This window comes from Poromitra crassiceps (assembly GCF_964638095.1).
Source record: "Poromitra crassiceps genome assembly, chromosome: 4".
Lineage (NCBI taxonomy): Eukaryota > Metazoa > Chordata > Actinopteri > Beryciformes > Melamphaidae > Poromitra > Poromitra crassiceps.
In genome coordinates, this window is record NC_139626.1 from 68,409,038 (window position 1) to 68,423,825 (window position 14,788).

General features: G+C 44.8%; 1 protein-coding gene across 1 annotated transcript in view; it reads right to left on the reverse strand.

The window, feature by feature from the left end:
- The window catches only part of tmem178a (transmembrane protein 178a), a gene marked incomplete at both ends in the record, with an annotated part of 38,349 nt that overhangs the window by 3,424 nt on the left and 20,137 nt on the right, over nt 1–14,788 (reverse strand). Inside the window, one exon of the mRNA XM_083636326.1 lies at nt 1,502–1,639. Coding sequence (XP_083492452.1) covers nt 1,502–1,639 — 138 coding nt within the window. The remainder of the gene's footprint in view (nt 1–1,501; nt 1,640–14,788) is intronic.

Genomic DNA, 14,788 nt, shown 5'->3' on the forward strand with positions numbered 1-14,788 from the left:
AAAAAACGGCAAGACAGGTTTTGTGCAGAACAGATGTGGTTTGGTGAAGATTTGACAACATTTGAAGGAGAAATAGCGAAAAAAAATGATTTTGGACAAAATTCGAAATGGCACAAAATCTAGTTAGACGGAAATGGGCGTGGTCTATATAGAAAGAATGTTGATCGTAGAAGCTATGGTTCTAAAGTTATGGACCAAAACGTAAAGAGGGCAGCTATAGCGCCACCGTGAGGTCAATCGGTGTAATTTTTTAGGCCAGCTCTTATGGTTTGTGAGCTACGGGTACTTATTGTTGCCATAGCGCCCCCTATTGTCGAAATGACACAATTGTTTTTTTTTATCAGCTCAGAGTACATAGCTGCACACCTGTACCAAGGTTCATTCGCAACGGACAATGCGTTGCAGAGTTAGGGCGATTTTTGTGAACTAGGCCACACCCACAAAAGGAGTCGGAAGTCGATTATATCGCCAGGGCTGCATGCCAACTCTGTGACGTGTGGGAGTGAGTGAGTGAGTGAGTGGGTGGGTGGCTGAGTCAGTGAGTGTGTGAATGAGTGAATAGCCTCATTCACACAGGTCTTGAAAGCGGTAAATGTTAGGGAATATGTAACCCGCGTCTCCGATGTGAAAGTGATGAAAGCGGAGTCGTGGATAATTGTCTTACGCCTTTCATTCCGCCACTGGAGGTAGTCACAGCGCCGAATCAGCCTCCACCTGAAAGCGTATAGGAGAGGCAACACGCAACAGAGGTGCGAATGGGTGTGACGTCCTGATCTCCTGAGTACGATGTTGACGTTGGTAGGCCAAATTAACGGACATAATAATAAGCTTCAGAGGACGTCTGCGTGCATCTGTCTGAGGATATTCCCTCTGTTCTTTAGTCTCTCCTCCTTTCGTTCCCTTACGAAAAACAACTAACGTTATAGTGTTCATGTGCATTTATAGCCTACTATTCCCCCGACGAGGAGTAACGTTACGCAGACTGACTTGACTTGTTCGACATGCGGGCGTCCGCTTTCAGAACGGACTTTAGGCTAATTAGGCTACTTCATGGGAATAATTTACTTTATAAAAAAGGTAAGAATTAGCCTTGCAGCTAATACGTGATGGTGCCTCTGTGATCCTGTCGATCAGATGAATATTGAAAGCCTTGTGGACACTTTCTGCATTGTCCATATTTGTCTTTTCTCTTTGATGTCTTAACGAGCAGCTGTTGAGAGCTGCTGCACGTACATGGCCATGTTTTGGTTGTTTTCGTTCCTCATACAGTAGCCTACACTATAACCTGCACATGAAAATATTTATATATAATATAATAATATTATTATAATGTAATTATAATAATAATATAATTACATTATAATCTAATATGTAGCCTAAATATATTTTCACCAGACTTGGTGACCAGCATCATTTTAATTTGTGGGACTTTGATTAATTATAATACACACACACACCACACACGCACACGCACACGCACACGCACACACACACACAGTACCTGCCATGAGTTGCAGCAGTCCGGAGACGTGCTGCGTCAGACGCTCCTCCCAGACGAGGCCGACGCCCCCCACCACCCCCCCGCACAGCAGCACCGCCAACGCCATGCCCAGGAAGCCTGCTGTGATACGCCGAAGGTCTGCACACACACACACACACACACACACACACACACACACACACACACACACACACATAGAGAAAAAAAACACACACACACACACACACACACAGATAGAGAAAACACATTAGTTGGTCATTTCTGATCATATTGAACCTGACATGTTGTACAGTGTATTTTATCCTCTTTTACTTGTGTATGTGTATCATGTCATGTTCAGAAGGCACACTGTATGTCAGGGCTCTTCAACTGGGCCGAATCCGGCCCGCCAATCAAGTCCGACCGGCCCGCGAATGAGTCCCCCCCCCCCAATCTAAAGTGAACTAAACAAGTCAGATCCACTCTAAATGTTTTTCAGTAGATGCTGTGATGTAGCCACAACAAAGGTGCAATATTAATGCTTTTCAGGAGATGGCGATGTGATGTAGCTAATCAAGAAAGGTGCATTATAAATGGTGTTTCAGGAGATGTGTGATGTTGCTAGCTATAGGTTCTAAACAAGAAATATGGTTCAAATGTTTACAGTAGTTTTCCTTTCTTGCTGCACTACAATGTTACAATGCTGTGAGACGGAGCTAAACACAAAAGATGCAATATTAATAGTTTTTCATGAGATACTCAGTATTTAATACTAATACTAATAATAGAAAAGGAGAAGATACTGAATAATGACATCACAACAGTATAATCAGGGGCGGACTGGGATTATAATTCAGGCCGGGCATTAGATACCAAGCAGGCCAGGCCGATACGGGCTGACGTGCGTGCCGGCGTCCGAAGGGCGCCGGCAAAAAATTTGGGGCGTTTGAAGCTCAATTTGGGGCGTTTGAAGCCCAATTTGGGCCATTTGAAGCCAGATTTGGGTCGTTTAAAGCCAGATTTGGGCTGTTTGAAGCCCGATTTGGGCTGTTTGAAGCCCAATTTGGGCCAAGTCCAATTTTACAATGAGATGCACCAACTTTAAACCTGAATAAAGTAATAAAACCACTAGTAAACCAGTAGGTGGCGCCTGGCCTGCTGTTCAGCGAGTGGCCTGGCCTGGCCTGCAAAAAAAAAAAAAAAAAAAAAAAAAAATTGGCAGGCCAGGCCAGGCCAGGCCACCGGGCATTTGCCCGACGTGCCCGATTATGCAGTCCGCCACTGAGTATAATCCTAATGTTAATTTAAAATTAAATATTCTTCTAAATATGTCATGTTCAGAAGGCACACTGTATGTGTATGATGTCATGTTCAGAAGGCACACTGTATGTGTATGATGTCATGTTCAGAAGGCACACTGTATGTGTATGATGTCATGTTCAGAAGGCACACTGTATGTGTATGATGTCATGTTCAGAAGGCACACTGTATGTGTATGATGTCATGTTCAGAAGGCACACTGTATGTGTATGATGTCATGTTCAGAAGGCACACTGTATGTGTATGATGTCATGTTCAGAAGGCACACTGTATGTGTATGATGTCATGTTCAGAAGGCACACTAGTAGCAGGAATGCACAGCTATGTTTTGGCAAGGTTTGCCAGTAGAGGAAGCTCAGTCTGATGACTTCTCCACCACTATAACACATTACCTCCCAGTATCAGAGCTGCAGTGTCCTGTCCTTATACTTAGTACCGATCTCTCGCACAAGGTTGTTATCTGAATTTTCGGATGTGTAATTACGTAGACACAACAGAGATGGCGCCGTTTCTGCCATTTTCAATGGAAAAGAAAGAAAAGACAGGCTCTGGCATAATAACCACGGCTCCACGTTGGAAACTACACACTGATTATCCGAAACTTCAGGTAACAACCTTGTGCGGCAGATCGGTCTCATTTATTGTGATTGCTATTGTATTGTGTATGAAGATGTAAGGCCATTTTAGCGGAGCCTGCAACAGCATATTCGGGTGCTCCTTCGAGACTCCGGATGTAGAATGAAGGCTGAGTCTTGCGTCGAGGCTATATATTAACATGCTCTGTCCCCATCAAATAAATGAACATATAAACAAACAATGCATAAATAAATAATGAATCATGATGAGGAAACATGCAGGGACACAGGGACACACACACACACACACACACACACACACACACACACACACACACACACAGCGTTTCCATGACGACTACCTCCAGCTAACCCCCTGCTGTCCCTCCTGTTACATAAGGTTGTCATGGCACGTTTCTATGGTAACCAGTTACAAGTGGCAACCAGGCAGCTGCCTATAGACTGATAATACTGATACAAATTATAATACTGTTACCAATACTATTATGATTACTCTTACCAGTGCTGATGCCAATAACAACATGTTTAGGGTTAGAAGAAGGGTAAGAATAAATTAATTTAATAACTAAAAATAAAAAAAATAAAATTGATGGAAATGTTTTTACCTTTATTATTTATACAGCGGGAGCCTCACTGAGAGCAATGCTCTCTTTTTCATGAGTGCCCTGTTCACATTCACACACACACATTCACACCTGGAAGCTGACCAGTACAACCACAGTCTGATCTGTTGGCCACTGAGCAGCTCCACTGGAGCGGTTGGGGTTAAGGGCCTTGCTCAAGGGCACCTCAGTGGTGGCAATGAGGGAGGGCCAAGCTTCTGCTTTTCACTTTCCCCACCCAGCCCCTGGGCAACAGTGACTCAGAGGTGCCCCCCCCCCCCCCCACACACACACACACACACACACACACACACAAACTATCAGTATACCTATCCACAGGGGCGTACTGGTCCTTGTCTAAATCATAAGAAGGTGATCTATTTTGGTACTTAAAGCAGGACTAAACCCCCCAGATTTCTGGCAGAACGGCATGCTGCTTGATTTGAAAAAACCTATGGGAAAAACCAAGAAATGGACTTCTCATCTTGTCTCACTATACTCTTTGGCTGTGCTCAGCTCAGGAATTATTTTCCGGAAATCGACGCCATTACAGTTTGCCCACCGCCTCGAAAATAATTTATATGAGAGCTGCAAATTCTTTATAAATATCAACAACTAGCCAACGCTGGTGGCCTGTATGGAAACAGCGTTGCTCAAAATGGTTGAAAGTTATATCAATTTGGTCATCTTTACGAATGTTGTTAGATAAGGTGCGCAGACTAGGGAGAGTTTATGCTCCTAATGCTCGGATGAGAGGGGGTAATTATGGCCAATTCTGATTTGGAGTCATTTAACTGCAAGACGTTTTTGGACATCCGATTTTTGATTTCAAGCAAAGCAGGATAAAATACAAGTGACATCGGTGGAGAGCCAGGCTTTAACGGGACATATAATTGGGTGTCATCTGCGTAGCAGTGGAAATCGATGCCATGTCTATGCCTGATCTGCCCCAGGGTTAACGTGTGCACGACGAATAAGAGGGGACCTAAAATAGAACCCTGGGGGACCCCACAAAAGAGGGGAGCACAAGAGGAGGAGGCATCTACAACCATTGCAGAGACGGACCTGTTCGACAGATAGGCGGTGAACCAATCCAGAGCCACATTACTGATACCAACATGGTTCTTCAGACGGCTGTTCCCACTGTGCCTCATGTCAATGTTGTTTTTTGTTTGTGATAAAATAAATGATTTGTTCCATAGTGTGACTCACTGAACGCAGGCTGCGGGGACATCGGCTCGACCATCTCAGTTGGAGCAAAGGGGAATCCCTTTCTGCTCCCTGCCTGTCGCTCTCAAATGCCTCCGCCGCTGTGAAACAACACTTGCTAGCAGCTAGCAAGCTAGCATGGCTACACGCTGAAAATGGCAAGTTTTGGTGAAGATTTGGATTGTGCAATAAAACAGCCCTGCTTGGTACTTTCGGTGGATGGTTGTAAAGATAACAAAGCATTTCTTCCCTGCTATACCAGAGTGAGAGTAAGAGGAGCCAGACTCTCTCCTGTGCTTGTACAGCGCATAACGAAGTGTGGAGATAGTCCTCCAAGCGAGACTCCTTCTTACATAAAGAGCCTGTTCCTGTCACCCTGACGTTCCTCCTCCCACAGGGGAAGCACAGTGGAGCAGTACACCCCCCGATCTCCAGGCTGATGGTCTCAGTATCACTGTGCTGTCCCACAGGAGGACAGTGTGAAGGCTGTGTCCTCTCTGACTACAATGTCCCACAGGGAGACGGCAGCAGAGAGGTGGCCACTACGTTTAACCCCTCCCTCCCCTCTCTCGTGGGTGGGCCACTACGTTTAACCCCTCCCTCCCCTCTCTCGTGGGTGGGCCACTACGTTTAACCCCTCCCTCCCCTCTCTCGTGGGTGGGCCACTACGTTTAGCCCCTCCCTCCCCTCTCTCGTGGGTGGGCCACTACGTTTAACCCCTCCCTCCCCTCTCTCGTGGGTGGGCCACTACGTTTAACCCCTCCCTCCCCTCTCTCGTGGGTGAGCCACTACGTTTAACCCCTCCCTCCCCTCTCTTGTAGGTGGGCCACTACGTTTAACCCCTCCCTCCCCTCTCTCGTGGGTGGGCCACTACGTTTAACCCCTCCCTCCCCTCTCTTGTGGGTGAGCCACTACGTTTAACCCCTCCCTCCCCTCTCTCGTGGGTGAGCCACTACGTTTAACCCCTCCCTCCCCTCTCTCGTGGGTGAGCCACTACGTTTAACCCCTCCCTCCCCTCTCTTGTAGGTGGGCCACTACGTTTAACCCCTCCCTCCCCTCTCTCGTGGGTGGGCCACTACGTTTAACCCCTCCCTCCCCTCTCTTGTGGGTGAGCCACTACGTTTAACCCCTCCCTCCCCTCTCTCGTGGGTGGGCCACTACGTTTAACCCCTCCCTCCCCTCTCTTGTGGGTGGGCCACTATGTTTAACCCCTCCCTCCCCTCTCTCTTGTGGGTGGGTGACGGCGTGAGCTGCAGGCTGGTATCAGCAACGTTAAAGCACAGGGGAGAATGTCAGGAGACTCCAGTAAAACTTAACCTGTGCCAATGTGCTGCCACACACACATGTCAGGGGTTAATGTCTAAATCACATGACATCCCCAGGTAATAAGGGCTCTAGTCTTGTTTTGGGTCTTTTCTGTGTGTGTGTGTGTGTGTGTGTGTGTGTGTGTGTGTGTGTGTGTGTGTGTGTGTGTGTGTGTGTGTGTGTGTGTGTGTGTTTGTTGCAGGTTCCAAGCTCCTTGTCACTGTGATGGATGTCCTGGCGGAGCGGCTCTGTAACAGACTCTGGAGAGTTTTATTTTGTTCGCGTGACATTTAGTTTGCAGTGTGTGTGTGTGTGTGTGTGTGTGTGTGTAATGTGCTGTTCTGAGATCAGCTGCTGAAAGGTCAGCATTCCATATTCGTGTGTGTGTGTGTGTGTGCGTGTGCGCGCGCGCGTGTGTGTGTGTGCGTGTGTGTGTGTGTGTGTGTGCGTGTGTGTGTGTGTGTGTGTGTGTGTGTGTGTGGCGCTTGGTCGCATTGCACGTCATGTCCATCGCGCCGCAACACAAATACCAATGAAGCGCTGTGACTGTTACAGCTGTAACACACTGTACACAACACACAACGCTGTTACACACTATAGAGGGTGTCACAGAGGCAGAAGTCACTGCGGGGTCACGCCCACTGAGTGATTTTGAATGCAGTGCTCAGCCTAGGTAAATAACACCTGCTGCTCCAAACAACACAGAGGAACCTGCTGAATGCTTTGCCCATAGGTTTTGCCACTCAGTCTCGATTGAGGGGGCGTGTTCTGGTGGGAACGTGACGTCCGGTGGGAAAGTGACGTCCGTGCATACCCTCTATACACAACACTGTTACACACTATACACAACACTGTTACACACTATACACAACACTGTTACCAGTGGCGGTTTTTCTAGTGAGGCAGGGGAGATTTTATATATATCATATATTTTTGATAAAATATCAATCAAATGTGTTTTTTCTTCATAAAAGGCATGGCTGATCTTCTTAAAATGCTTCAACAGTGACACCTGTAGGGCACTGATGGAAAGGAGAGACATGCCGACAGCCACTGGGTCTGTCTGTGCCCTCAGGGGTATGCTACATTAACATTACCCCCTAGGGGCATTTCATTTCCTCTGTAATTGATCTCATGCTAATCTATGATTGGTCGAAAAACAGACACAATTCACAGGGAACAGTGAAGCCTCGACCGCCCTCACCAATCACTACCAATCAATTAATTTATTCAACCTAATTGGTTGTTGATTGGATAGATTGGTAAGATTGACATTGTCTTGTCCAATGATTAATGAGTCTGTGGCACAGACTCTCAACACTGAATCCAGCTCCACTACTAGGTAGGGGTGTCACAATATATCGTCCCACAAAATTTCGCGATAGTAAAACGTCACGATATGTATCGTTGAGATGAAATCTCATATCGCAATTCCCCCAAAAAATAGACAAAGAAACGTCTTTGTTTGTTGAAGTTCAATGTGTGGAAAGTAGTTCAGTTGAACAAGTCTCTGAAGAGACACATGAGAAGTTATACAGGAGAGAAACCATTCAATTGAGTTTCTGGTAAAACTGTTTACTTGACAGGAAAAACTGAAGATGCATAAAAATAGACTAAGAAAAGTCTTGTTGTTTGAGTTTGAAGAAAAACTGAAGATGCATAATGAGAATTTATACTGCTGAGAAACCTTTTAGTTCAAAGTAAATCTAAGTGACGGTGTAACTCATTCTATTTCAAGATAAGCCTTATCTCCAATCTCATGTTTTTTCTAGTTGTTATTGTAATAACAATTTCCCACAACAGCATGTTTTGTATTAATTTTGTGCATTTCAAATAAAATACTACTTTTCCAGTCATATATTGTCATTATTCAAGTTTAAAAAAATATTGTTAAAATCGTATCGTATCGTATCGTTATCGTGAACCCAGTATCGTGATACGTATCGTATCGTGAACTGAGTGTATCGTGACACCCCTACTACTAGGAAGTGATGACATCAAGATTCCACTTTGCTGTGATGACCTGACAGTAATAGATAGATTTACACGACAGTAGCAGCAGATTATATTTTCCCCTTCTTCTTTTTATTTTATTTTGATCAAGCAGTAAGTTAGCTCACAAGCCAGACAGTCATTGCATTGTATTACGTGAGCCAACACGTCTTTCCACAACACGAGTTTAGAGCGGGTGGTACGCGCGGAGACTGAAATCTCCGCAAACACTGGGATACTGCAACGTCTCGGGCTGCACGCGGTTACAGACGGCATGGATGTGCAAGTAAGTCAATTAAGTTCAAGTTATCCGGGTCTTCTAGTAAATTCGGCGTGCAAATGGTCCACCAAGCAGCGCTATTTTTTCGTATGATATTGTTTCATGCTGCATAGTAGGGCTGTGGCGATTCACTTATCTCCCGATTCGATACTATCACGATTCTTGGGTGCCGATTCGATTTACCCACTCGATTGCACCCACTTTAACCCTGAAGTGTAATTATTACTTCAGACTAACTAATAAAGTAATAAAACCACTAGTAAACCAGTAGGCGGCGCCTGGCCTGCTGTTCAGTGAGTGGCCTGACTGCAAGCACCAAAAAAAAAATCATTATATCGATTCTGGAATAAAAGATTGATCCAAAAAATCGTGACATTAAAAATCGCGATACTTAGGTGAATCGATTTTTTCCCCCACCCCTACTGCATAGCCTACCATTTTGCTAATACAAACGGCAACCTTAAACTCCCACATTTTTAAACTGAATTTGGCGCGTACATCCACGGATGACAGCGAGCTCATTTTTAAATGAAGATAATTATTTCAAAATGTTTTATTTAAAAAAATAAGTTCTTAACCTGTATTTTATGCACACCTGGGGTAAAAAAATAAAATAAAGGAAGGCCAGATGTAGTGAGCAAAGATGGATGATTTAATATTCTATAGCTCTGACCTAACCAAATCTAACTGACATCACTATTGTGAACACAAAACAAACATTTTTGATATAATATGATTGTTTTAGTAAAGTGTATCACTCAATAGTCAATACAAAAAATAAAGGCTTTTAGAGAACCGAAGGCCTAAAGCTGCTTAGTCTGCAGATACAACACAAAATAGTGTTAGTATTAATAGGCATAGTAATTTAGAATCTTATTGGCATGTTACTGGCAGGCAACTAAATGGGTTGTCTGAATTTTGCATTGGGGCCAGTTCTATTGAAGTGAATGGGGCAGCATGGAAAGCCTCACTATAGGCCATCATATCTGTGTCGTTTCCCTTTTTACTGAAAAATGCTCCCTCTAGATTAAAGAAAAGACACTATGTGATGTTGACTGGTGTTTTTTATGTAAATGTACACATTTCTTTTCCTTATTGGTTGGTCTCTATATAACTAGATCATGACTGCCCAGCAGCTAGCTAGCTATGTTAGCTTCACATTAGCTTACATGTAACGTTACGTTAGCGGGTTGCTTTTGGAGTTAAGACACAAACCCTGGACATTTCATTTCGGGTAAAGCATGAGGTTCTCTATAGTTTACGCCAGCTCTCGGAGTGTGAAGTGCTTTAAATGCGGGGATGTTTGGTCACAACAAGCTTGAGGACCGCTGCTCCTGAACTACTAGGTAGGCCACAACCAGCTAGCTAAGCTAACATTAGCCACAACAACAGCTAACGTTAATGCCATTGACTGTATGTTAACGCTAAACAAATCCGCTGCTTCCTCCCCACGTTTGGTTTAACGCCAGCTCAGACTTCCCCTCATCTCAGAAACCTTGCGGGACATGTATTGCAAATTGCAATAGTGTTGTTTTGTTATCAACTGAAACTGAACAGCCACACTGGAGGCGGCCATATTTCGCGCAGCTGCTTGTGACGTCACAATGCTCCGCTTCCAATGCAAAACAAAGCCACGTTGGCGCCATATTATCGGGTGCTATTTATCGGCTAAAATGTCATTATTGGAATAATAAATAATAACGCAAAATGGCCATATCAGCCGATAATTTATCGGTCCGATAATTAGTGTGCATCCCTACCGCCAAGGCCAATACACCCCTACCCACCCCTCGCTCAAACCCCGACTTTCCACAACCTTCCTATCCCTAGCTACAGCCCCTTTTCCCTAGCCCCGCCCCTTTCTTGACCTGAATCAGATCGGATCCGCTCCCAAATGTAATGGTAGGGATGGGCAATGAATGGTAAATGGTAAATGGCCTGCATTTATATAGCACTTTTATCCAAAGCGCTTTACAGTCAGTAGGTACATTCACCCATTCACACACCGATGGCGGCAGGTTACCACGCAGGGTGCTGGCACAGCCATCAGGAGCAATTTGGGGTTCAGTGTCTTGCCCAAGGATACTTCGACATGCAGACTGAAGGAGGCGGAAATCGAACCACCGACCGCTTTCATCCAAACCGATTAGTGGACAACCCGCTCTACCTCCTGAGCTACAGCCGCCCCAATGAATTCCAAATTTTCGAATAATCGTTTTTATTTATTTATGTCAAGATTGACTTTTATTATTGAAAGTCGAGAATCATTTATTTAATTATTATTTATAAAAAAAAAAATGTTTTACTGGCGCCTGTCTCTTTAACACATTGAGTGCCAAGGACGTCTGTGGACGTCCTAAAAAAAAGTAACGAGGAGTGCCAAGGACGTCTGTGGACGTCCTAAAATCATAATTCATATTATTCCATAATTCTGCTGTTTAAGGTCGTACCCAGCCAGTGAGCATGAATCCCTTCAAGGGATCACACGGCGCCACCTTAAAACTCTACACGGGAGCTGCGCCACCCACCTCAGATCCTTTACTTTGTGCAGGAGAAAACGGAGAAAGCCGTGATCAGAGAGACACCGACGCATGCTGCAGCCAGAGCCACAGATTGCTCTGTCCGCAGCCGACAGTTGGCTGCGATCCGAGCCCACAACTGAGCTCCTCCGCCTCTGTCTATCCGCCTGCACACAGCCCCTCCACACGACCACCCGCCAGAAAGGCAGCACCCGGAAGCCGAACGGCCAAACCTTCTCCCTCAGTCCCGCCTGCCATTTCCTTGTTGCGCTGAAATCCGCCCGGGGCAAAAACTGAGGCTGCGAAGACAGACTGTGTGCGTGTGGGGAGGAGCCCGCAGCTCAGGGGTGGAGAGGGGGGGGGGGGGGGGGGGGGCACGCAGGCTGCACAGAACCACACCATGTCACTACATCAGAAAACACCAGCCAGAGTCAGTGAATGCGCTTGAAATTAGAGTGCAAAAAGTATTCATAAAAGTGACTTTATCTTGAAAAGTAAAAAAAGACAGCAGAAAACCCTTGAAAGTGCTCTTCTTTCAGAGGCTGTCATTTCATAATGGAACTGTCTAGAAACAAAATTTCTTCTTTGAAAGAAGTAGGAGTGTCCAATGTTTCATTAGAGTCCAACCCTGTTCATATAGCCCTAATAGAAAAAATTCTATAGCTGTTTTCAACTGAATGGAAGTGAATCTGGCACAGGCTCCAGACAATTTTACTGAAGCGCTGTGGCACTCAATGTGTTAAGAATGACACAAACCCTCGCTTTTCCCTCAAATTTCATGCCGGGGAGCGTGTTCCATCCCAGGGTGTCCAAAGGCTACATTTCAACTAGGGATGTCAATTTTCAGTTAATTTCACTTTCGATTAACCGACGCTAATAATCGATTAACCTATCGGTTAATTCATAATAAAAAAAAAAAAAAAAAAAAAATTGTCTATTTACTCAATGAGCTCATGCCCAAACAAGGCGTGTCTATTTAGATGCTGAAATGTTAATGCTTTTTGTGTTGGAATTTCTAACACAAAGAGCATTAACTCATTCACCGCCAAAGACGTCTTTGACGTGTTATCAGAAATAGCCATCCACGCCAAAGACGTGTTTGACGTGTTTTTGTTTTTATTAGTACAGCGCGTAGTTCAAACACTTCCTCAGCCTGTGCCATGTTATCAGGCCACAAAGACAAGCCGACAACACGTTATCAAACACATACCACAGCTGTTGTTTTGAAATGAGCCGAGGAAAAACAGAAAACAGAGAAACGCGCTTCCTTGTGAAGTTGTGCAGAGAGGAGAAACGCCATTGAAACGCCCCTCGGCGCGCTGCACGAGCTGATCGGCTTGCTGCAGGGCAGCAGACATCGATCGTTCGCGGTAGTCAAACCCGTGACCAACATGATCGATCCTGGTCCCTCGACCCCGTTCCTGTGTCCCAGCCCAAAAGAGACGAGACGGAGTCACAACTGTGTGAGTTGGAGGAGAACAGCAGCCTCGCCACAGAAATGGCTTTCACACAGAACGAAGCAGCACGGCCACTTTCCTGGCGAGGAAGACTGGACTGACTCCATTGCGACAGGACCCGGATGATCTCGCGGTAAGGAGTGTGTGTGTGTGTGTGTGTGTGTGTGTGTGTGTGTGTGTGTGTGTGTGTGTGTGAGAGACTACACTGATCACTGCATTCTATTCTATGATCACACTCACTCACACTGAGTAAACTGTATTGTTGAATGTAAAAAAAGCACATCATGTATATATATATATATATATATATATATTATTATTATTATTATTTTTTTTATTTGTGTCATAACGAATAATATTTACATGTCTGATGTCAATACAGTTCAAAATAAAAGAATTGAGAGCGAGTTCTGCCTGAGATTGTGTGATTTAGAAAAATGCCATTTTCTGCAATTTATCTTCTCAGAGAGACCTTTTTGGTGAAAACAGGGTGTATATAAATGGCTATAAGTAGAGTACAGAACATGCTAAAAGCTCACTTTTTTTTCCCTGGTGAACCCAGAGACGTACATCTTCATTTTGAGGTATTGCAAATCACTTTGGTGCTAATAGATAATTTACTGTGGGTCTTGAAAGATGACCAACAATTATGAAAATCTTTGGCCTGTGCTAAATATTGGCAGTCCTAAACTGGCCATGAATGAGTTAACAAGCATTAACACATTGAGTGCCAAGGACGTCTGTGGATGTCCCAAAAAAAAGTAACGAGGAGTGCCAAGGACGTCTGTGGACGTCCTAAAAACATAATTCATATTATTCCATAATTCTGCTGTTTAAGGTCGTACCTAGCCAGTGAGCATGAATCCCTTCAAGGGATCACACGGCGCCACCTTAAACATCGACACGGGAGCTGCGCCACCCACCTCAGATCCTTTACTTTGTGCAGGAGAAAGCACGGAAAGACGTGATCAAAGGGGAAACCGATGCATGCTTCAGCCAGAGCCGTATAGATTGCTCTGTCTGCAGCGGACAGTTGGCTCGGCTGCATCCGCGCCCACAACTGAGCTCTTCTGCTTCTATCTATCTGCATATAGTTTCTCCACACGATTCCCTGCCAGAAAGCCAGCACCCGAAGCCGAACGGCCAAACCTTTTCGTTCAGTCGCGTTTGGCATTTCCTTGTTGCGCGCTGGGATCCGTCCGGGGCAAAAACGGAGTCTGTGAGAAAACAGACTCTGTGCGTGTGGGGAGGAGCCCGCAGCTCAGAGGTGGAGGGGGGGGGGGGGGGGGGGGGAGGGGGGCACGCAGGCTGCACAGAAACCACACCACGCCACCACATCAGAAAACACCAGCCAGAGTCAGTGAATGTGCTCGAAATTAGAGTGCAAAAAGTATTCATAAAAGTGACTATATCTTGAAAAGTTAAAAAAAAACTGCAGAAAACCCTTGAAAGTGCACTTCTTTCAGAGGCTGTCATTTCATAATGGAACTGTCTAGAAACAAAATTTCTTCTTTGGAAGAAGCAGGAGTGTTCAATGTTCAAGGTACGACCTTAAACAGCAGAATTATGGAATAATATGAATTATGTTTTTAGGACGTCCACAGACGTCCTTGGCACTCCTCGTTACTTTTTTTTGGGACATCCACAGACGTCCTTGGCACTCAATGTGTTAATGCTTGTTAACTCATTCATGGCCAGTTTAGGACTGCCAATATTTAGCACAGGCCAAAGATTTTCATAATTGTTGGTCATCTTTCAAGACCCACAGTAAATTATCTATTAGCACCAAAGTGATTTGCAATACCTCAAAATGAAGATGTACGTCTCTGGGTTCACCAGGGAAAAAAAGTGAGCTTTTAGCATGTTCTGTACTCTACTTATAGCCATTTATATACACCCTGTTTTCACCAAAAAGGTCTCTCTGAGAAGATAAATTGCAGAAAATGGCATTTTTCTAAATCACACAATCTCAGGCAGAACTCGCTCTCAATTCTTTTATTTTGAACTGTATTGACATCAGACATGTAA